This window comes from Podarcis vaucheri (assembly GCF_965113315.1).
Source record: "Podarcis vaucheri genome assembly, chromosome: 7".
Classification (NCBI taxonomy): Eukaryota; Metazoa; Chordata; class Lepidosauria; order Squamata; family Lacertidae; genus Podarcis; species Podarcis vaucheri.
The window spans coordinates 80,312,155-80,336,456 of NC_138765.1; the positions used below are offsets into that span (position 1 = coordinate 80,312,155).

The 24,302-nt window shown below is 48.4% G+C and overlaps 1 protein-coding gene across 2 annotated transcripts in view; it reads left to right on the forward strand.

The window, feature by feature from the left end:
* The first annotated feature begins 8,561 nt into the window (after positions 1–8,561).
* Positions 8,562–24,302, forward strand: part of DISP3 (dispatched RND transporter family member 3) — an 88,186-nt gene continuing 72,445 nt past the window's right edge. Inside the window, exon 1 of one of the 2 annotated variants that reach the window (XM_082229792.1) lies at positions 8,562–8,841. In XM_082229792.1, the coding sequence (XP_082085918.1) occupies positions 8,797–8,841 (45 nt within the window). In that variant the 5' untranslated portion in view covers positions 8,562–8,796. Of the gene's footprint in view, positions 8,842–9,517; positions 9,788–24,302 lie in introns of those variants that run through there. The other variant, XM_082229793.1, reaches the window with a different exon arrangement.

Sequence of the window (24,302 nt, forward strand, 5' to 3'; positions counted from 1 at the left end):
TATAGAACTCTGGCCCAGCTGGCTAATACGGTAGCAGGATTGAATTCTAACTGTTGGCACTGTAAACTAGCCCAAGGATGGTTTCCCCATATATACTGGGAATACCCAGAGGTAAAGGAATTCTGGAATAAAATCCTAAAGGTTATTAATGAAATTTTTAAAGTGAAGCTTTCAATAGACTTTGATTTCATGACAATGGGTATACTTGGAAACACGGCTATAGAGAAAGGTGACCAGCTTACCTTCAAAGCTATGATATTAGTGGGAAAGGCAATGATAGCTTTAGGCTGGAAAGATAGAGAAAAATGGACAGTAGAGGCATGGAAAAGTTATTTGTTTGAATTTATTCAGTCGGACATTGTCACAGTCATGTTACAGGAAACAACATGGAAGGTCAAGTCCACCACAATAAGGAACAGATGGAACCCCTATCTTCAATGGATAAAAACTAATGGAACAAAAGACATTCAGTGGAAACTAAAGACGCTATGCCCGTGGCTAAGGATAATTGTTTGAACCCTTCCAATGGATATGGGTGGGGTGGGGCGGGGTGGGAAGGGAGGGAAAGGAAAAAATTGTACGGGAAATTTAAAAATTGGAAGGAGATAATATAATGTATGTAAAAATTCCAAACTCAAAAAAAAAGAAAGAAAAGAATCAAGTATCCTCAACCTGCTGTTTTTTTTAACCTGACTGCCCCAGGGAGCTTCATGGCCAAAGGTATATTTATTTCTATATTAAGTCATGAAGGTTGTGCCTATGCCATTAAAGCAGTGAACTAAATTTTAGTTTGGTAAGTACTTATTGCCTGTATTTCAATCTTTCCAAATGATTTCTATTTGTGTGTGTGTGTCTGTGTAAAAATGGTAGGAAACACGCCCCGCCCAGTCTGTTTCTGAACATGTTGCAACTCTAGAGTTGATCTTCACAAACATGAAAACCTCTGTTCTGCCTTGGTCAGACCCCACCTGAAGTCCTGAACTCTCTCTTCTTTCCATTGCACCAGAACCATTTACAAGCATAGCTGACACATTCTAGTTTTGTCCCTGTCCTCCTCCTCCCTGCTGAGTCCTACAAGGACAAAACAATGGTACCTCGGGTTACAGACGCTTCAGGTTACAGATGCTTCAGGTTACAGACTCTGCTAACCCAGCAATAGTACCTCGGGTTAAGAACTTTGCTTCAGGATGAGAACAGAAAGTGTGTGGCAGCAGCGGGAGGCCCCATTAGCTAAAGTGGTACCTCCGGTTAAGAACAGTTTCAGGTTAAGAATGAACCTCCAGAATGAATTAAGTTTTTAATCGGAGGTACCACTGTACTGAGATTGAGGAGGAGGAAGCTAGCAGCCAGAGTCATTCCCTTGAACAAAAGCATCGCTCAAGTGCCAGTCTACTTAAGATCTCCATAATTCAAAATATGTATTTGGAGTTTGGTATTTGCCTTTTGCTCTTCGTTCTGCTTCGCTGGCTGGTGATAGCGGGCCAAGAACTCCAAAGCCTTTCAGACAATCAGGGAATAATAGACCTCGCAGAGGCTGGCTGTCCCCCAGACAGAATTTACAGGGCCCGAGAGAGTCTCCTTGGTGTTATTTAACACCCTGGTAATGAGCATCTGAACAGGGAAGATTGCTCAGGCGGTGTCACACAGCCTAGACAAACCACCAGCAGCTCCAAATGGAACCATAAATTTAAAAAACCACTGGGCTAGGTGGCCAACCAGATTTCATTCTGTCAGGAAAGATGAAGGTGAAAGCCATTGTGAGGATGATGATGAAGAAGTTGGCCAGGGATCATGGGAAATGTAGGAAGTTGGTGACAGAGAGCAACAATTATAAAAGTGGGGTGGGTGCAGGATCACTGGTCTTTTATTGGCAGCAAGAAAGATTGGGGGGAAAGGGACATGGGGTTGGGGGGGGAGGCAAAGTACATCTTTGCAGCTCAGTGGCTCCCAAACCCCCTTAGTTCCTTAAATTCATCCCCAGTGCTCCCTACCCTGTAAAAAGCTTTATTTAGAATAGTGCTTTGCACAACTCACTAAGGAAGATAATAACACCATATAATTCAAAACAGTAAGTTAATTGCACGTTTATTCAAAATCCAATAAGATTCATTAATTGATGAACTTGATCCAGCGATGCCAGCTTTTCAAAGTCTGATAGTCTTTTGCAACTCCAGGGGTACCTGCAGTCCCCTTGCCTCTTAGTGCCTCCCCAGGGAATCCCACTTCCCGTCAGGGGGTGGTCCTCCCCAGTTTGGGAGCTACTGTTCTAGCTGTTTTATCCTGAGCTCTCAGCTACAGATCAATAAATGTTTTTTTCCCCCCTTCCTATCCAAAATCCTAGGGCATTTCCTTTTTTAGATATTCATTAGGAATTGAGAATCTTGGGCTTTCTCAGCCTCCCAATTCAGCCCTTGGACCTCTCCCTAGACCATGTCCCATCCCCTGGGCACACCTCTTGCCAGCCTTGTTCTAGGCCCATCCTCATCCATTGGCCGGGCTGGAATGTGCCCCTCTTCCTGCATGCATGAAGATCTCTTTCTTTTTGTGAGTCTGAAACTGAGTCTACTGTGTAAAGGTAAGAATCACATCCCTTGCTTCACCCACATTTTTCTCAGGCTCTGCCCACCACTGTCAAAAGGATGCTTGGAAATGTGATGGCCTGGGACTCAGACTCGGATGCTGAACCTGAGGAATCCCAGCCTGCATAGGAGTCCCTGCCTCTAGGACCAGCTGAGCCAGGGCTGGGGCCTGAGCCTGAAGGGTCCTCACCTGTGCCGGATCCTCAGGAGCAGACACCAGCTGAGTCTGCTCTGGCTCCTGAGATGATGGAGGACCCATTGCCTGCAGTTGCTCCACTCTCAGCCCTGTCAGGGGAAGCTGAGGTTGCCTCTGGGTCCGGTAACCCTCCAGCCTCTCCTGAGCTGCAGAGGCTCAGGGCAGAGAGGCGGAGGGAACTAAGTTCCTGCAGGAGGAGTGCTCGCCTCCAGGCCAGGAGAGGCAAGTCACCTGTGAACTGGGGCCACCCTATGCCTCGGGGCAGATAAAAGCCAGTCAGCCCCAGTCCCAGGTTGTGGGAGCAATGTTGTTGCTAGCCTGTTCCTGCCTGCACCCTGTCCTGCTCGTTTGCCAGAGTTCCTGACCCCACCCGACTCCCTGTCTTGGACCCAGCTACAGCCTTGATGGACAGCCTCCATACTGCACCATCGACCTCGGACTGGGCTCGGACCTCGACTCTCGGTTAGCCCCCGGGACCAGCACAGGAAAGTTCCTAACTAGGGAATGAAATTGTACTTCAATCTCCAGTTATCTCCAGATAGGACTAGGAAATGTATCACATTTAGAGCTGTTCCAGGTGCTGAAACCCAAACTATTGCCCACAGAACAGGGCTGGGCCCTTCAGAAGTTGTTGAACTCCAATTCCCATCAGCTCCACCCAGCATGGCCAATGGTCAAGAGTGATGGAAGTTGTAGTCCTGCAGCGGCTGGAGTTCCCACCATTGGCTGTCCTTGCTCTTCAGCATATCAGGGTCCACAATTCCTGGGATGCTGGAACAGGACTTTGCCCCCAAATCTATTTTGACACAGCTGTGGAAGGAATGTCACTTTGCAGTAGAGTAGAGCATCTTCTCTGCATGCAGAATGCACCAGATTCAATCTCCAGGCAGGGATGGGAAAAGACTCCCTGCCTGAAATACTGGAGAGCTGCTGCTGGTCAGTGTGGACAATACTGAGCTAGATGGACCAATGATCAGAATCAATATAAGGCAGAGTTTCCTATGTTCATGCAATGTGATGGTGTGTGTGTGTGTGTGTTTTATTACACAGGGTTCCAACAGATCAGTGAACAATTGGGCTCAAATAATGTAAATCTACAAGTATGGACTAAAAAGATGCAACAAATCACACATGCTTTGTATTGTCTTGCTTAATCCAGAACTCCAAATCCCAAGGAAATGGTCCAGGGATGAAAACTGAGGTATTCATATCTGGAACATGGTAGAAGATTGCAGGGCCACAGGTGAGGAGATGTCCTTCCTGGGGCGAGTTTGGGACATCTGTGAGGCTGCCTGAGGCTTTTTGCTGGAGTCATTACCAACAGCTGCATTGCAAGTGGAATATGGGGGCATTGTGGCACATGCTAATTTAAGATTGTTTACTGGCCTCTCGGTTTGATTGATTGATCACTGTCCCTCACACCCACAGGGGTTCCACTCGCTTGACTGCACTGCCGCATTTTCCATTTCACCCCTAAATGCTCTCTATATTTCCCTGTGTGGAGTTGAACATCAGAAGAGCCTGCTGGATCAGGCCCAAAGCGACCCATCACACCCAGCGTCCTGTTCTCACAGTGGTCAGCCAGATGTCCCTTATGGGAACCCTGCATGTAGGACCTAAGCACAAGAGCATTCTCCCCCTCTTGTGGTTTCCAGCTACTAGGATTCAGCACCTTGGCCAGAGAGAGAGAGAGAGATTGAGGTGGTGGTACTCACATCAAAGCCCTGGGTCTGGAGATGCAGGAGACTGAACCAGAGATCTTTTGCATGCAAAGTAGATACCACTGAGCTACGGCAAGTCTCCCTCACTACCAACACCTCAGTATCCAAGGATGTGTACCCAAACTCTGCCCTGAATATGACATGTAATTCTCTGTACAACTGAAAGATAAATTCTGGGGAAATGAGGGTTGCAGGTGGGAGCAGCCCCTTGCCTTCTGCAACAGCGGCCCCCAGGTCCTTGCTGCATCACATGCGTGAGGGATTCTGTCTGCCCCTCCTTTCCTATTTGCCCCTGTTTTATGTATATTTTATCATTCAATATTTTATCAGCTCAATATTTGCATGGTCCCTGCACTGAGACCAGTCAGGTCCTAGGGGTGTTCAAGGGGATATTATAGTGCCATGCCTCTCATGTCGCTAGTCCTGAGTGAGGTTCTGCCCCAACCCTTCCCTGTTTTTGAATCTTGCATTTGACTCCAAATTTGCATTTTGTTTAGCAACAAAAAAGACTGTATTTTGGTGGTTGGTGGTGGTGGTTAGACTTCTTTTAGCTCAATTATATCATTATTTTTATTTATTTATCACCTACCCTTCACACCTCCTGCCATCCTAGCAGTTCGAAAGCATGTCAAAGTGCAAGTAGATAAATAGGTACCACTCTGGCGGGAAGGTAAACGGCATTTCCGTGCACTGCTCTGGTTCGCCAGAAGCGGCTTAGTCATGCTGGCCACATGACCCGGAAGCTGTACGCCAGCTCCCTCGGCCAGTAAAGCGAGATGAACGCCGCAACCCCAGAGTCGGTCACGACTGGACCTAATGGTTAGGGGTCCCTTTACCTTTACCTTTTACCTTTCACACTAAGATACCAGGGTGGGTTACACCATTAAAACACAATATTAAAAACAATTTAAAACAACATAAAAATTAAGTGGGTCTCAAAAACATAACCTCAAGTGTCATAAAGCCAGGATGAAAAGGTGTGTCTTCAGCATTTGCCAAAAGCTGTATAATGAAGATGCCAGATACATCTCTGTTGGGAGGGGGTTCCACAGATTAGGGGCTACCCCAGAGAAGGCCATCCCCTTCCCCGAGCCTTTGAGGGCAGAGGAACTGCCAAGAGGGTTCTCCCTGCTTATCTTGGCACCTGGGAGCTTGTGTAGGGCCTCCAAGGTTGCTAGTCCTCTATGAGATTTTGTCCCAAATGCTTCCTGTCTCTTGGACATACGTGAGGCTGATGCCCCTCCTCATTTTGCTCAACAACCCCCTTCCTGAAGACTCTCTTTCCCCTTAAGGTAAGGTAAAGGGACCCCTGACCATTAGGTCCAGTCGTGACTGACTCTGGGGTTGCGGCGCTCATCTGACTTTATTGGCCGAGGGAGCTGGCGTACAGCTTCCGGGTCATGTGGCCAGCATGACTAAGCTGCTTCTGGTGAACCAGAGCAGCACATGGAAACGCCGTTTACCTTCCCGCCAGAGCGGTACCTATTTATCTACTTGCACTTTGACGTGCTTTCAAACTGCTAGGTTGGCAGGAGCAGGGACCGAGCAACGGGAGCACACCCCGTCGCGGGGATTTGAACCGCCGACCTTCGGATTGGCAAGTCCTAGGCTCTGTGGTTTAACCCACAGCGCCACCCGCGTCCCTCTTTCCTCTTACTCCTTGCCCAAGCCCACTCCCCCTTATTCACTCCCCACACTCTCATGTCCCTAGGCCCCGGGGAATGTTTCCAACAATCGCCTTCCAGCCTTTTTTTGCCCTGCCACTTGTCTCTATATATTTAATCAAACATATGACTCAAGATTCACATGATTTCCAGAGCCGGAGCAAGTGGCGTCTGAGTCAGAGGACAGGCTGCATGCCGGCTGGTTTACCAGGAGGACTAAATGATGCAAGGATGCTGGGGGTGGGGGCCGCTCTTGCTCTCTCACCCTCCTCCGCTGCAGCTTAAAACTCATCCTCGTCTCATCTCTCTTCATTAAATTTCTCATTACTCAGCATTTGACACTGTGCAGCCCTGATACATCAGGCGATTATAGACTGCAGGCATCTCTTCACTGACTTCCCCAGGGAATGCACCCCCACCTCCCAAACCAGCAGGCGAGAGAAGGGAAGTCTGCCTCCAATGCTTGCCCTACTCGGAGTAAGCATGCTGAAATTGATGGCTCTCACGTAGTTCTACTTATTTCAATGGGTCGACGCCAAGCAAAACTTTGTGGGTGGCAACCCAGAGTTTTCTAAGTTCCCAAGGTCCGTGGCTGCAGATGCTTCTCTGGTCAGACCTCCACAGGAACAGTGTAGTGTAGTGGTTAGAGTGTCAGACCAGGACAAGCATGCTCGGTCTTTTGTGTGTTTCAGGGTTGTTTACATATGGGGAGGAAAGGGTTAAAAGCTCCAGCCAAAAACAGCCCCATCTGCTGCATTTAGGCTTAACATCCCCTGTCACACACACACACACACACACACCTGTTCCAATAGGAGGCTGTTTTTAAGCCTTATTGCAGCTGCCATTGACAAAGGGTTGTATCGAGAGAGTAGGCGCATTCAAATTTATGAGCCTAAGTTTGTAAGGCCCATTGATACAGTGTGGCTCTCAACCTAACCTACCTCACAAGGTTGTTGTGGGGATTAAGTGAGGGGTGGGAGAAATACTTACACCGCCATAAATGCTCACCAGCAGCAGTCACTCTCCAGGGTTTTGAACCTGGAACATTCCTCTCCTACCTCTATGCCTACAGAACCTCTGGAGCAGCCTTTCTCAGCCATGGATCCCCAGATTTTGTTGGACTACAACTCCCATCACCCCTGACCACTGCTAGCTAGGGATGATGGGTGTTGCAGTCCAACAACACCTGCAGATCTAAGGTTGAGAAAGGCTGCTTTCGTGTGTTAATATCAGCAGAGTGGACTCCTATTCTGCCATCCTCAGAAGGGCTAGGTATGGTTGTCTGGGAAAGGGCTCTCTCTGTGGAAGCCACTAAGCTGCTTGTCTAGCATATTCGTTGCATAGCTTTCCCTGACTCATACAAAATCTAACTGTGCAATGCATAAACTTGCAGGTTGAGCCCTAAACATGCCTACTTGGATGCAAGCCTTAGAGATCCAGAAGGATTCTACAGAAGCATGCAGAGCAGAGGTTGAGAACCTGTGTGGTCCTCCAGAATGGTGTCATTGGACTCCAACTCCCATCTGTCCCAAAAGCCAAGGATGATGGGAGTTGGAGTCCAGCGGCATTTGGAAGGCCACAGACTCCCCAGCATAGGAAAAAGATCTTCTTCTGAAGATCACAGGAGGTCTAGCATGAGTGGCAGAGCCCAGGTTCAATCGCCATACCCGGAAATGACCAGGAAAAGTGACGTGCTCGGAGCTGTCCCAGGTACTGAAACTCGAACTACCGAGCACAGAACAGGGTCGCGCAGGCATTCGTGGCCCTCCAGGTTGAACTCTAACTTCCATAGAAAGCGCGTGTGGTGCAGTGGTTAGAATGCCAGACCCGACCCGACCTGGGAGACCAGAGTTCAAATCCCCACTCGGCCATGAAGCTCACTAGGTGACTTTGGGCTAGTCCCTGTCTCTCGGCCTAAAGTACGTCACAGGGTTGTTGCAGAGATTAAATGTGGGGCGAAGGATTGTTCAACTGCCCTGAGCTCCTTGGAAAACAAGGTGGGATAGAAAAGCAATAAATAAAATAATGAATCAGCCCCAGTAAGGGATGATGGGAATTGTAGTTCGGCAACATCTGTATGCCCACAGCCACTGTCGAAAAGCATTTTACCTCTACTATACAAAGACCGGTTCCCCCCGCCGCTTTCCCCCCTTCGTCTCCCCCCTGGTTAAAATCCCCCTTTTCCCCTCCACGCCGTGGGCTCCTCCTCCTCCCTCCCGCTCAAAAGGCCATACCATCGCGCCCGTCCTTGCAGGGGGAGGCGAGGGTCGTGCGTAATTGAAATACACCCCCACCTCCATCCCACTTACGCGCGAAGCTCTCCAATTTGGAGAAGCTGGAGGCGAGCCGGGCGCAGGAGGCGCACAATCCGGGAAGGGGTTCGGCGCCCCTTCTGCCTCCCCTCCTGCAGGCGACGCGTTGGTAGAGGCCAGGGATCTCGGAAGCCGAGCAGCCGAGGCGGAGTATAAAAAGCTGCGGCAGGAGCCGGTGGAAGCTTGTGAGCTGGGCGCTACTTCCCGGCGTGGAGCCTGGAGAGAGGAGCGCGGGTGGGTGGCTGCCTGACTTGCCTACGCGCGCCCTGGCCGTGCTGGGGGAAGGCGCCTTTGTCCCGTGGTGTCTCCCCACCTCTCCTTTGCATGAGGGAGTGGTCCCTTGAGCGCCCTCACACCAGCACTAAAGAGGTAGCGGTCTCTGGTCGTGCTCTGCAACGGAGTGCCTTCAGATTTATTATAATTACTTTGTGGGAGGTGGGTGTTTTTTTATTTGTTGCCCGCTTCTGAGCCAGCGATTGTAGTGGAGATCGGTTTGCTGGTCGGGATTGAGAGGCAGATTTCCCTGGCTGAATTTATGCCCTATGTATTTTTGGGGGGCGGGGGCGGCAGGCTAGGCTATATGCCTGTTCCTAGAGAGTGAGCAAGCTTCCTGTATTTTAGCTGGGGAGAGAGAAGGGGTGTTTGTGTGTGCCCATTAGTGGTATCCATTGATTCTCAAGTGCTAACTGGCGTTCCTAAGTCTTCGCAGCTGGAGGGCGGGTGGTTTATCCTGAGTCTGCACTGGAGGTTATTATTATTTTGAAATCATACTCCCAATGCTGTATAAGGAACCTTCAAGCGACTTACAAAAATTCAAAAGCATAATATAAAATCAGAGGTCTTGCCTCAAATCTATGGCCAAGGGTTTTTTGTCATTGACTAGGGGTTGTTTTTTTTTGGGGGGGGGTGTCAATGTGTTTTCTACACTGTAGCTATGCTGGGAGTGGAGAATTATAGCCTAATGCTTGTGAGGCATTAAGGTTATCCTGCTTTCTGTGATTCTAAGTGTCCCCATAAAGGGGTGATTTGCTTGCTAATTGGTTTTGTTTGTTTATTAGTGGGGTGTGCCTTCTGGGATCCCCTTGATATTTGCCTAGAGATTAAATTTTTCTGGCACCTTGACCCTGCTCTAGAGGGAGGGAGGAGGCTGGTGCCCTGATCCTGGCTCAAAACAGTGTTGTGACGTGTGTGCTTTGTGGGAGGTTATTTGCGGCACCCCCCCACTACCCCAGCTTCTGCTGAGAAGAGAAGTTTTCCCCTTGCCATCTTCTGCCGGCTTCAGCTAAACAAAAGTGATCCTGTGTCCAACCAAGAGGTAGGAATCAAACTTGATGTTTAAAAAACAACTTTTTGGAGTAAAGCGAGAGGTGGAGGAAAAATGAAGATGCGTGAAACAGCACTGGTGGGGAGAGGGTGTCCCAAGGGAGGCAAACGACCACTAATTCAAATCTTTCAGTAACATGAAGAACGGCACTCCTCAATTAGAAGCTCACTAAATGGGGGGGGGGGGGAGTCACTTCCCCAGTTCCCAATAGGGCTCTCCTGCGGAAGAAGACCATAGCTCATTGGCAGAGCATCTGCTTTGCATGCAGAAGGTTGCAGGTTCAATCCCTGAAATCTCCAGGTAGCGCTGAGATTGTCCCCTCTCTGAAAACCTGGAGATCCATGGCCAGTCAGGGCAGACAGTCCTGAGCTAAATGGACCAGTGGTCTGATCTGTTGTACTTCCTATGTGCCGACGCCGGGTAAAAGCTCTCACCTGCTTGCTTTATTTAAAGACTCTGAACCGAGCAAATATGTTTTATGAAGTGTGGACGTTTCAGTGGCATATGTTTGATGATGCGGAGCCTGGCTAGGAGATAGCTGTTGCCTTCACCTTCTGCTTATAGTCTTCCCAGAAGCGTCTGGTTGGTAGCTGTGGATAGCGGGGAGGATATAAGGAGATAGGTGGCAAGTTAGCTTGATCCAGCCATGGCTCAGTGGGAGAGGAACCACTCTTTGTGCAGGATGTCCCCAGGTTTGATCCCTGGCATCTCCAGGTAGTTCTGGGGAAAACTGTTTGAAACTGGTCAGTGCAGAGCTCAATGGACCATTGGGTCTGACTCATTTATTATTATTATTATTATTATTATTATTATTATTATTATTATTATTATTACCACTGATATGCCAAGACTATATAAGGCAGCCTCCTTTGTTTCTGATTTAAATCCAGCCGATGAGGACGAGAACCTTGTGGTATTTTGAAGGGAACGGGTCTGAGCTCAGTGTTAGGAAAACGCGTTTTGCATGTAGGGGGGAGGCCCCAGGTTCAGGTTCTGCGCAGGGCTGGGGGAGATTACAAAAAAGGCTGGAGAGCTTCTGCTGGTCAGTATTGACAGCATGGAACTAGAATCATAGAACTGTAGAGTTGGAAGGGACCCCGAGGGCCATCTAGTCCAACCCCCCTGAAATGCAGGGATCTCAGCGAAAGCATCCATGACAGGTGGCCATCCAACCTCTTCTTAAAAACTTCCAAGGAAGGAGAGTCCCCCGCCTCCTGAGGGAGTCCTTTCCACTGTCGAACAGCTCTTACTAGGCGGGCTAATAGTCTTGACTTGAGATAAGGCAGCATCCCTTGGGAACAGTGGGATTAGTTGTGGTTTCCCTTTCCACCCCAGCTCCCTCTAAGCATCCAGCTTGGGTGTCTGGCTATGTTTGAGGTTTCCCACAGAGAAAGTGGAGTGGCAGGCGATGTGCAAGTTGTACGAACGCAGAAAGCTGCCTGAAACCCTTGGAGAGCTGTTGCCAGTCAGTGTAGACAATACCAAGCTCTTTGGACCAGCGGTCTGATTCTGTATCAGGCAGCTAGCTTCATTTGTCCCTGTCTGAGTCATCCTGTCAGAACCATGAATCTTACTTTCTTTCCGGTGGGGATCTCAGCAGAAGATCACCTGCTTCACACGCAAAAGCTTGCAGGTTCCGTCCTTCACTAGGGCTGGGGAAGCCCCTGTCAGAACCCTGGTGTGCTGCTGCCAATCAGTGTGGACAGTACTGAGCTAGGTGGGACAGTGGTTTGATTTCGGTATAAGCTTCCCATGCTCTGTGTGGCAGCCATTCACCCATTTGAAAGCTACTGTTGGGTCTCCCCTTATCTTCCCTGCCATCGGAATCAAACTCGGCTAGCTTGCAGAAGTGTGTGTTTGTGTGCAACAAGAATTGACCATCTGGCCCATAAAGGCATTAAGATCAAGAAATGCAACCCAGTTACATTTGCCAGTGCCTGGTGATTATCAGCTTGCAGTAACTTGAAAGCGGGCTTTTTTCCCTGGTAGTGCCAGTGTTGTGGAATGCCCTCCCTGTTGAAATATGAGCGGCCCCATCAGTGCCGGCGTGCTGCAAGGATACACCTGCTTTGACAAACCTTTCTCTGATCTGGTTTGAGTCTCCTGCTCTGATTGTTGTTTTGTTATTCTGTGTTCATAGGCTCGCCTATTACATATTTTAATTACGGGTGTTGCAATGCAGCTGTTTATGTTTAATAAGATCTCTTTCAATTACGGGCAGTTCTATTTTTGCAACTTGATTTTTATCCTTGTTATCTTGCTGCCGGCTTTTATCGGTTCCACGACCCACTTGGTATTCCTTCTTGAAAGGAAAGGTGGTGTGTGTGTTCTTCTCAGTTATCCTAATGAGCTCAGCATTGCAAATCTAACCACAGGTCCTTCACCCACAACACCTACCCATGTATGTTCCTGCACTCCCAGTTTAGAGCTTCCTAAAAGCTGTGACCATAGGACCAGCCCCCAACTCTTCCCAATATCCAATTTCTTCATTAGGAAAATTCTCCCGTCTGGTTTTTCCTCCCGAAGCCTGTGCTTAATTACTCACCTTGCCCACCTCCCTGTTACGAGCCTGCATAAATTATACGGCAAATACCTGTGATTAAAAAGTGATCACCTCTGCTAATGTTGGAAGACTCGGGATGGATAAGAGAAAGTCCTCCTTCACACAGCGGATATTTAAGCTGTGGTACTTGCTCCCAGGAGAAGCAGGGATAGCTGCCAACTTGGATGGCTTTAAGAGAGGATTAGACAAATTCCTGGAGGATTTATTTAGAAATTTATGTATTTATTTATAGTTCATAACTATAAACTATGGACTATAAATAGTTCATAAGTGGAAATAAAATTCCACGGGGGGTGGAGGTGGGAAGGAAATTCTGGGGGAGGGAATTCCCTAGAAAATTCCCTGTATCACTGACTCTGGGGCGGATTTTGCTGGTTGAGAGGTTGCCCTACTTAAAGCGAAATATGTGTAACTTGTTTTTTCTTGGCTATGTGGAAAGGAGTGCACATCAGGACTCCGGTGCTGTCTTCTCTCACTGCCTCTGTCAACCCTTCTCTGCCCCCCCCGTAAGAATTCTAGTTTTTCAGTCCATCCATTTGTATTCCTCCGCTTCTGAGGCAGAAAGCCAGATTTGATGACAAGCTTCCCGGTATGATAAAAGACGGAGAAAATCAATCTCCCTTTTCTCACTCTCATTCTGTTTCTCCCGGCCTTTTCTAGGCAATAGTGACTTCAGTTGCTAGGCTTCCATCTAGGTTTGTGCTGTTATTTATTTAAATATGGCATAACCATCAGCATGTCTCAGCTGCGCCCGTAAATATGAACCCCGCAGAGAATAAAGGAAATAAAAAGTCGCGGTAAAACCAGACGCTACTTTAAAATGCCTGCTGGAATGAGAAAGCCTTTGTTGTGCGCTGAAAGCTAAGCAGAAGAGTGTGCCTGTCTAATCTCAAGTGGGAGGGAGTTCCACAGGCTTGAGCCCAATGCACCAAATGCACGGCTTCTGGTAGTTGCAAGTCATGCAGTTGACCCACAGGGGGTCAGAAATGGAGACCCCAGCTACATTACACCATACATTTAAAGTGCCATGATGACACTTTAAACAGGCATGTCTCCCCCAAAAGCGTTCTGGGAACTGTTTTTTTTAGGGGTGCGGTGCTGAGAGTTGTTAGGAGACTCCCTGTTCCCTCCCCTGAGCTGCAATTCCCAGACCAATTTAACGAACAATCCCATCCAGAATGTTGTTTATAAGGCCCTGTCTGCACCATACATTTAAATCACTATCATACCACTTTAAATAGTTGTGACTTCTCCCCACCCCTCCAAACCATCCTGGGAACTGTAGCTTGTAAAGGGTCCTGAGGGTTGCTAGGAGGCATCTATTCCTCTCCCAGAGCTACAGTTCCCAGAGATCCCTGGGAAGATGGATTAATTGTTAAACCGTCCTGGGAATTCTAGCTCAGGGAGTGGGAGGGGTTCCTCCTAGCAGCTCTCAGCACCCTGAACAAATGAGAGCACCCAGAATTATTTGGGGGTAAGGCATGAGTGTTTGAAGTGGTATCATCGCACTTAAAATGTGTGGTGTGAATCTGGCCTCATTCAAAGACCTCACTGATCGTTCAAGGATATAAGGGATCAGGTGGTCCTTAAGATATCCAGAATGACCCTTAAAATATGCATGGAGTTTTGGAAAGCAGAGTTTGTGTCTCTCTATTGGCATTTGACCAGGAGGTGGAGGCTGAGCTAGGAAGAAGCTTGACTTCAGATAACTCTGAGCTGCAGAGGGGGAAGAACAAAGCAAGGCTTGGAACAATCTCCTTTGCTTTTGAAGACATGTCCAGAGTACAAATTTAGGAACATAAAAGAAGAACCTTCCTAGATCAAACATGCTTCGTTTCCCCGCTGCAGATCTAGGACCAGCATCTAATTTCCAATGGATGACTCCAGGAGGCTTTGAAGGAAAGCACGATGAGGATAGCTTTCTCTCCTTTGTCTGTGCAGGATCTGGCCTCCGGGGGTAGGCTGCCTTCAAGGTGGAGGTTCTATGAGGCTGTTAGTTGCGAGCTGTTAAATGAAACCATCCTTGCCGAGTCTGCCCAATCCACAGGGAGCTTCTGTGAGATATTATCCAGGTAGATAGCAATATAAGAGGCAGCAAGGGGCACAAACATGGATGGCTTTAAAAATCATGAAAGAGGATAAGGCTATCAGTGTCTACCAGCCACAAGGGCTGGGTTGCCCCTCTACCATTGGAGGCAGTGAACTTCTGAATGCTGGTTGCTGAAAACCACAGGTGGGGTTTACTTGCCTTTTGCCCCCGGCTTTCTAGGTACAGGTCTGCCCTTTAAAGCACCCTTTCCGAGCACTTTTTTTGGCCCCAGTGCTTTCCCTGTGAAAACCTGCTCTTCGCTGCCAAATTGAAGCAAATGGCAATTCAGGGATTGCTGTTTGCTCTGATTCAGCAGCAAAGAGGGGATTTTGGCAGGAGCAAAAAAATGTTTCAACTGAACGTTCAGACAGAAAGCTTTGAAGTGCAGACCTCTGCCTAGAAATGTGACACAAACTGAGGTCTGGATGAGCTCCAACTGTTGCACTAAGGTCTTGCTTGTGGGCTTCCCATTGGGGCAGCTGGTTGACCACGGAGAGACCAGGAAGCTGGACTGGATGGGTCTTTGGCTTGATCCAGCAGGACTCTGGATCAAGGTGGGGGACTCTCCATTGGGGGCTTTAAAACATAGATTGGATGGCTGGCTGCCCGCATTTCCAGGTAGGGCTAGGAAACACTCCCTGCTTGAAACCCAGAAGACTTGCTGCCAGCCAGTGTGTTCAGTAATTTTAAAAACTTGTAGCTTGGAATTCTTTGCTAGAAAATATTAATGATAGATTCATTCTGTCAAAACAAGAAGCATGTAATTTCTTTTATTTGGCTGCTTAGGAAGGATCTGTGGGTAGGGGTTGCTTTTTCAAGAAAGAAAAAAAAATTCCCCTTTTTAGAAATGCATAAGCAAGGCTAAATTAAGTACCGAAAATAAAAGTGGCTTTTACTGTGGAAGCTTCCCCGAAGTGTTTCAGCGAATGTAGGATGTATCGACAGCAAATGAGATCAAATAGATTTCACTGCCAGCATCTTAAAAAACAGAGAGAGAATTGTCCCTTTCAGATTAATTATCCATGTGCCTAAAATACTAGGGAACAATCAGAGCTGTTCTTTGGGGAGAAATGAAGTGGTATCTACATATTTATTTTCCTGGCTTTTGTAGAACTGTGGAATGCCAGTTTGGAGCTGAAGGCAGCTTGAGTCGTTCTCCTCCTCTCTGTTTTGTCCTCACAACAACTCTAGGAGGTAAACAGAGACAGATTAGCCAATGGCCATCCAGTGAGCTTCGTGGCTCAGAGCGAGATCTGAACGTGGGTTCTCTCAAACTCCTACACCGGTGGTGGAGAACACAAGGCCATGGGTCTAGTTAGGAGTGAGAGACCCTGATTTAGCCTATGAAATCATTTCCCACAAGCCCACCCACACACCTGGTATCATATATTACAGGTTGTAATGCTCACAGTAGACTGTTATAAGAATTTTAAGGCCTCAAATATAGAATAAATATTCATAGATGCACACATACCTAAATATATGAACCACGTGTCTGAAATAGGATGGGAGAGCAATCCTGAAGCCATTTTGATTCTCCCAATGACTTCAAATATTCCTCTGCAGTAAGGGAGGCAAATGGGGAAAACCTTCCCATTGGCTTTTTGCTTGCAAATCCTGTCTTAAGGGCGTATTTGTGTATGAATAGGGTGAGCCTGTGAACTAAAGTATTAACCATCACAGAAGAATGGCCAGACTGCCGGTGGCAAAGCAAGCCGACCGGGATGCCGGGGCGACACGTGCGCCCTGCGCCCAGGGGCAGGGCCAGCTGGGGCAGCACGCTCCGTGGGGCCTCCAAGGAGTCTGCCTGCCTCCTCCCAGTCAGCCACCCTACAGCTTGGGGGGGGGGGAGGCAGCTGGCGGACTGTTTGGGGCATCGGGGAGCCTGCAGGTGCCCCAGCTACTGCGTCACTCCCAGGAGAGACTTGTGGCTTGGGCGTGCTGCAGGCCCACCGTTTTGGCACTCCCTCCATGGTGACACCTGGGGCCACCCACCCCTACCGCACCCCCTTTCTCTGCCCCTGCAGACTGCCTAGGTATTGCAATCAGTGACCATTGTCAGGTATCCTGGCAGGCAGGAATTCTGCTGGCGACTGCCTCCTTCTGTGATGTATGTATGATTTTTTTTGGGGGGGGGGAGTGGTCAGGCTACAGGTTGGGCAATTTCAAAAGTCTATATAACGGCTTGCGCACCATTGTTCAGGGTTCTCCTCCCTCCTGCATGTGGTGAGTGAGGACCCTGTTGCAACAGTTCCTTGAATAAAGATCAGGCTTACTAGCCGCTTTGCTTCTCAATATACTCTGGTTAGCCTCTGTTTCTTCCTACCAATAGGGAACCCACTTAAGGACTCTATACTTGCTCCAGAATACCCCATAAGTGAAGGGGAGCAGTTTTTCTTATAACAAGGCCATTGAAGTTAATTGGCATCCTTAACTTAGACCCATCCTGCTCTCACAGGGGCCATGCAAATTCCTGTGGGAAACCCACAAGCGGGACATCAGCACAAATGCCCTCTTCCCTCCTGTGGCTTCCAGGAATAGGTATTCAGAAGCATCACTGTCTCCAAATGTGGAGACAGAGCAATGGTCATCACAGCTAGTTTCCATTGATAGCCCTCTCCTCCATGAATTTGTCTAATGCTCTTTTAAAGCCATTGACAGTGGTCGCCGCTGCCTCTTGTGGCAGTGAGTTCCATAGTTTAATTGGATCTACCCCGGGCTTCCTCAACCTCAGCCCTCCAGATGTTTTTGGCCTGCAACTCCCATGATCCCTATCTAGCAGGACCAGTGGTCAGGGATGATGGGAACTGTAGTCTCAAAGCATCTGGAGGGCTGAGGTTGAGGAAGCCTGATCTACCCAGTGCTTTTTTTCTAAAATAAAAATAAAAATGTTTAGTGGTACCTTGGGTTAAGAACTTAATTTGTTCCGGTGGTCTGTTTTTAATCTGAAACTGTTCTTAACCTGAGGTACCACTTTAGCTAATGGGGCCTCCCCCTGCCGCCACCGGCATGTGATTTCTGTTCTCATCCTGAAGCAAAGTTCTTAACCCGAGGTACTATTTCTGGGTTAGCGGAGTCTGTAACCTGAAGGCTCTGTAACCCGAGGTACCACTGTACTCTCATTTTGACTTAAGAAAATCACCATTTTATAGTTCAAATCGGGGGAAATAAATACAGTAAAGGGACAAAACATTCACAAAATGTTTAGGGGTATCTGTACCCCTGCGTCCCCCCAGAAAAAAGCACTGGGTCTACCATTAATTGGATGCAACCAGTTCCTTTTTTCTTTTCTTTTTAAAGAAAAAGGTGCTGTTACTCCCCAGTTTCAGTAAATGCCACACTTTTGACATTGGGGGGTAAATAAGGTTTAGAAATAGCCTTCCACTGAAACAGTAGAAGGTGTGTCTGAATGTGTTGGGGGGGAGCCTAAATGGGTCTGGTTTTGAGTGGAGGTGTTAACTTTTCCCTCCTTGGCCATAAACACCCCCCAAATAGTCACATATTTCAATCAGGCTGGCGGAAGCTTCTTTTGTTTTCGATGGCATGTTTTCCTCCAAGACTTATTCCAGTGCTGGATAATGAGTAGGAGTGGGCGAGCCAAGGAGGCCATGGGCCAGATGGGGAGACCCTGGGGGGGGCATTGTTTTTTCACCCCTGCTCTGTTGGACACTGAATAATGGGTTTTGATAGACGTTTGTTTGGGGTCCGGCAAGCCAATTAATGCTGAACAGCGGCCCTGGCATCTACTGCCCATGAATAGTTCATCGTATGGTTTTTTCACCTGATGCACCCCTTGTCTGGCTTTTACTCAGTAAGAGCCTTGTGAAGAGCAAAGGTCTTCATCCTGCCCTCGGAATATGAGGCACTGCTCACTGCATTATTATTATTATTCAGACTGATACGGCCAGCCCATCCATAAACATTCCCTGGGTGACTTACAATGAAATATTAAAAACCGACTACCCCACACTGGGACATGGTCACAATGGCGGAGGCCGAAGTCCTACTCAGAGTAGACCCCTTTAACTTAATGAACCTAGGCTTGTCATGTTTGCTAGCATCAGTGGGTTTACTAGCATTACACACAGCATCTAATATTTATTTTTCACACACACACATATATAATTTTTATTAAATTTTCTGTTTTGCAATTTAAAATACTCATTTTACTCATCCTTAAAATATCAATGACTTCCCTTCTCTTTCCATGGTTCATTTTACATATCACAAATCCCTGCATATTTTACAAAAACTATACCAATCGGTATTCCATTATTGCATCCATCAAAACTTATTTACACTCTTGAATTTATCTTAATGCTTCCGGCGTTTTCAGCTGTAACAATTATTTCCCATATATTCAATAAACGCTTTCCAGTCTTCTTTAAATGTACGTTCTTCTTATTCTCTTATTCTATATGTGAAGTCTGCAGGTTGTGCTTATCCTGTCAACTTGTTGCCATTCTTCTTTGGTTGGGACCTCACTCGTTTTCCATTTTGGGGCTAACAGAACAAGGGCATACATAAATAACCTTTTTTGACACCTGGGAATTTCAGCTTGAATTATCCCCAACAGAAAGTACTCTGGTTTTTTTTGGGGGGGGGAAGTACTTTGAAACATTTTTTTTTCAATTCGTTATGAATCATTTCCCAGTACAGTGGAACCTTGGGTTACATACCGTCCTCCTTATGAATGCTTCAGGTAGCGAGCTCCGCTTACCTGGAAGTAGATGCCCCTAGTTGTGAACTTTGCCCCAGGATGAGAACGGAAATCACGCGCCGGTGGAGCGGCAGCAGTGGGAGGCCCCATTAGCGAAAGCGCACCTCATGTTAAGAATGGTTTTGGCTTAAGAATGGACCTCCGGAACAAATTAAGTTCATAACCGGAGGTACCATCTGAAGGCAGCCCTGTTTAGGGAAGCTTGTAATGTTTGATGCATTACTGTATTTTAATATTTTGTTCGAAGCTGCCCAGAGTGGCTGGGGAAGCCCAGCCAGATGGGCGGGGTATAAATTATTGTTGTTGTTGTTACCACTGTACTCTTTTACCCTTTTGCAAGTCCACCACATGTAAAGGAACGTTTCCTCCACCTCTTTGCATCTCCAGCACTTATCTGATTCAGTCTTATGCATCTTAACAAAGCCACTCGGAGTTAAATACCATCTTCACATCATTTTCAGGTAGCTCACCTTCAAAGAATAGCACGCAGTAAACTTCAAGTTGCTTTTTTCAGAGTTTTCCCCAGAGGTTAAAATCTATATTGTGTCCTATATCTATTGCACTTCTATCCCACTTTTTTCTCCAAGTTGCTGAGTTCCTGTGTAATTCGCTTCCACAGGAGGCAGTGACGGACACCAAAGCTATAATGGCTGCTAGTCAGAATGGCTGTGCTCGCCCGTCATGGTCAAAGGCAGCAATACCTCTGAACCCCAGTTGCTGGAAACCTCAGGAGGGGATAGAGAGCTCAAATCCTGCTTGCAGGTTTCCCAGAAGAGGCATCTGGTTGGCCACTGTAAGAACAGGATGCTAGACTAGTCCATAGGCTGGATCCAGCAGGCTCGTCTCAGGTTCTTATGCCTTCCCCCTTGAACACCTGGTCATCTGTGGGTTGTGGTGTGTGTTTGTGCATTTTAAAAGCAAAACCGCTTTGCTAAGCACACAGTGGCTCCACACCTTTCCCCTGCCATCTGCCCGGGGGCCGCATGCTCTGTGAGCTGGCACAATGAAGGCCTTGAACTTTGCCAGGCCTTGTTAATGGAGAACATTCCTTGCAGCCAAAAAGGTGGGCTGATCTCTCTGCTGAAGCGTTGTTGGAAGAGGACTGCAGGCGTGCCGAGGCTGGGCGAGAAGGAGCAATGTTCTCAGGCCATCTGGATGCTCCAGAAGCATCAAGGCTGGCATTTGACACACCTGATCTTGAGGAGGAGGAGGCGGGGAGAGGAATACCCAGCCGAGCTGCTGAGGATGTGAGTTCAAGCAGATCTAGGCTGCGAAACCAGAGAGGCTTTCAGGCTAGTTCAGCTGTCTGCGGGGACATCCGATAAAGCTGAACGTTGGAAGATTCAGGATAGTTAAAAGGAAGTCCTTCATGCAGTGCAGATGCGGGTTGGTGCTGTGGTCTAAATCACTGAGCCTCTTGGGCTTGCCGATCAGAAGGTCAGTGGTTCGAATCCCCACGACAGAATGATCTCCCATTGCTCTGTCCCAGCTCCTGCCAACCTAGCAGTTTGAAAGAACATTGGTGCAAGTAGATAAATAGGTACCTCTGTGGCGGGAAGGTAAATGGCGTTTCCGTGCACTCTGGTTTCCGTCACGGTGTTCCATTGTGCCACAAGTGGTTTCTTCATGCTGGCCACATGCCCTGGAAAGCTGTCTGTGGACAAACGCTGGCTCCCTTGGACTGAAAGCGAGATGCGCACCACAACTCCATAGTCGCCTTTGACTGGACTTAACCATCCAGGGGTCCTTTACTTTTGCCTTTCACCTGGTTAAACTATGGAACTAACTCTCACGCGAGGCAGTGATGGCAACCAGGTTGGATGCCTTTAAAAGAGGATTAGACAAATTCACAGAGGAGAAAGCTATCAGTGGCTGCTGTCCGAGGTGCTAGGCTTCTGAATACCAGTTGCTGGAAACCACAGAAGGGGAGAGTGCTCTTGTGCTTGGGTTCTGTCTAGGGCAGGGGTCGGCAACGTGCAGCCCATGGGCTGGATGTGGCCCATGAAGACCATTTTACCAGCCTACAAGCCACCTCCGAACTGAGCTGCCGGCTTGACAAGTCCCACTGCGTGCTGCTCTAAACTGGCACAGCGCAGCACGGGGACTTGCCGAGCAGTGCCGGAAATTGTGTCTGCACACACAAAGATACAGGAGCGATTTTCGGCATCTGGGCATGTGCAGAAGCGATTTCCAGCACCGCAGACATGCACAGACTCGATTTTTGGCGTCGCGCTGCACCAGCCCAGCCCACGGACGATCTCCATGGGAGTGATCTGGCCCATGGCTGGTAAGCCTTGCCGACCCCTGGTCTAGGGGTTTCCCACAAGCCTCTGGGGGCCCACTGGGAGAACAGGATGCCAGACAAGATGGGCCAATAGCCTGATCCAGGAGGCTCTTCTTACACTGTGGCGCCTACCTAAATAGCAACACCCTACTGGTCCCGGGCCCTAAGGAAGTTAAATTAGCTTCAACCAGAGCCAGGGCTTTCTCAACACTGGCTCCAGCCTGGTGGAACGCTCTGTCTCATGAGACCAAGTCCCTGCAGGGTCTGATCTTACAGGCCCCCACAGGGCCTGTAAGACAGAGTTGTTCCGCCTGGCCTTTGGCTTGGAGCCAATTTGATTCCCTCCCCCTCTTTCTTTTTCCTTTTTCCTCCTGTGATGAGGCTGCATTTTAATATTTTAATCTTTCAATATTTTAATGCTGTATTTTAATCTTGTTTTTAAGTTGTATTCATTCAACTTGTTTTTTTATTGCTTGTTACCTGCCCTGAGCCTGGCCTTGGCTTATAATTTAATAATAATTTATTATTTATATCCCGCCCATCTGGCTGAGTTTCCCCAGCCACTCTGGGCGGCTCCCAATCAGTGTTAAAAACAGTACAGCGTTACATATTAAAAGCTTCCCTGAACAGGGCTTCCTTAAGATGTCTTCTGAATGTCAGGTAATTATTTATCTCTTTGACATCTGAAGGGAGGGCGTTCCACAGGGCGGGCGCCACTATCGAGAAGACCCTCTGTCTGGTTCCCTGTAGCCTCACTTCTCGCAATGAGGGAACCACCAGAAGGCCCTCAGCGCTGGATCTCAGTGTCCGAGCTGAACGATGGGGGTGGAGACGCTCCTTCAGGTATACAGGACCGAGGCCATTTAGGGCTTTAAAGGTCAGTAGACAGCTGCCCTGGACACAGTTAACCTGCGCCTCCATGGACAGCTGTGAGTCCAAAATGACTCCCAGGCTGCGCACCTGGTCCTTCAGGGGCACAGTTACCCCATTCAAGACCAGGGAATCCCCCACACCAACCCGCTCCCTGTCCCCCAAAAACAGTACTTCTGTCTTGTCAGGATTCAACCTCAATCTGTTTGCCGCCATCCATCCTCCAACCGCCTCCAGGCACTCACACAGGACCTTCACCGCCTTCACTGGTTCTGATTTAAAGGAGAGGTAGAGCTGGGTGTCATCTGCATACTGATGAACACCCAGTCCAAACCCCCTGATGATCTCTCCCAGCGGCTTCATATAGATATTAAAAAGCATGGGGGAGAGGACAGAACCCTGAGGCACCCCACAAGTGAGAGCCCAGGGGTCTGAACACTCATCCCCCCCACCACTTTCTGGACACGGCCCAGGAGGAAGGAGCGGAACCACTGTATGACAGTGCCCCCAGCTCCCAGCCCCTCTAGACTGTCCAGAAGGATGTTATGGTCAATGGTGTCAAAGGCCGCTGAGAGATCCAGCAGAACTAGGAAACAGCTCTCACCTTTGTCCCTAGCCCACTGGAGATCATCAACCAGCGCGACCAAGGCAGTTTCAGTCCCATGGTGAGGCCTGAATCCCGGTTGGAAGGGATCCAAATGGTCCGTTTCCTTCAGGCGTGCTTGGAGTTGTTCAGCAACCACCCGCTCAATCACCTTGCCCAAGAATGGCAGACTTGAGACTGGGTGATAGTTGGCCAAATTGGCCGGGTCTAAAGATGTTTTTTTAATAAGCGGTTTAATGACCGCCTCTTTCAGCGGGTCTGGGAAGGCTCCCTCACGGAGGGAAGCATTCACCACCCCACGAAGCCCATCGCCCAGTCCTTCCCGGCTAGCTTTATAAGCCAGGATGGGCAAGGATCAAGGAGACAAGTGGTTGGTTTCACTTGTCCAAGCAGCCTGTCCACATCCTCGGAGGTAACAGATTGGAATTGATCCCATGTAACAGGACCAGACAGAACTCTAGCACTCTCCCGCCCTGGCCCTGCTCCCATTGCAGGAGATCTTGGGCTCCCTACCAGGCCCCGGTGGTACAGGTGGTTCTGATAGATTGCGAACCACCTGAAAAAGTCTCCTGCTGCTGTTTTCTGCAGATGCAATGGAGGCGGCGAAGAAGGCCCTCTTTGCCGTCGCCATTGCCACTTGGTAGGCTCGACGTTGAGCTCTAGCCCGTGTCCGGTCTGCTTCAGAGTGAGTTTTCCACCACCGGCGCTCTAGCCGTCTCAACGATTGCTTCATCACCCTCAGCTCCAGGGAAAACCACGGGGCTGTCCGGGCTCCATGCAATCGGAGAGGGCGCTTCGGAGCCAGACAGTCAATAGCCCTGGTTAACTCCGCATTCCAGCGTGCCACCAGGGAATCAGCTGAAAGGCCATCAACTTGGGATAAAGCATCCCCTACCACTCTCTGGAAGCCAATTGGATCCATTAAGTGGCGGGAGCGGACCATCCGAGTCGGTCCCACCTCCCTGCAGAGGGGAAGGGTTGCGGAGAAGTCCAGTTGCTGGTGAGGGCGGGGTATAAATAAAAATTATTATTATTATTATTATTATTATTATTATTATTATTATTATTATTATTACCTTTTGAATTTCCCTCCTCCTGGTAAATATTACACAGTCTGTTGTCATTTCAGCACCTACCAAAGACCTTCCTCTTTTGGTGTCGGGGACACAAAACCTTTTTAAGTTGAGATCTTCCTGGTCGACTTCTGTACTGGAATTCTTTTTCAAATATTTTATCGCTTGTTGCTTGCCGCCCCAGGCTCTTTTGGAAGGAAGGGTGGGGTAGAGATTTGACACAGAAATAAATAACACTAGGCAAATTCATAGAGGGCAAGGCTGTGAATGGCTGCTGGTGTTGACAGATGTGTGCTACCCACA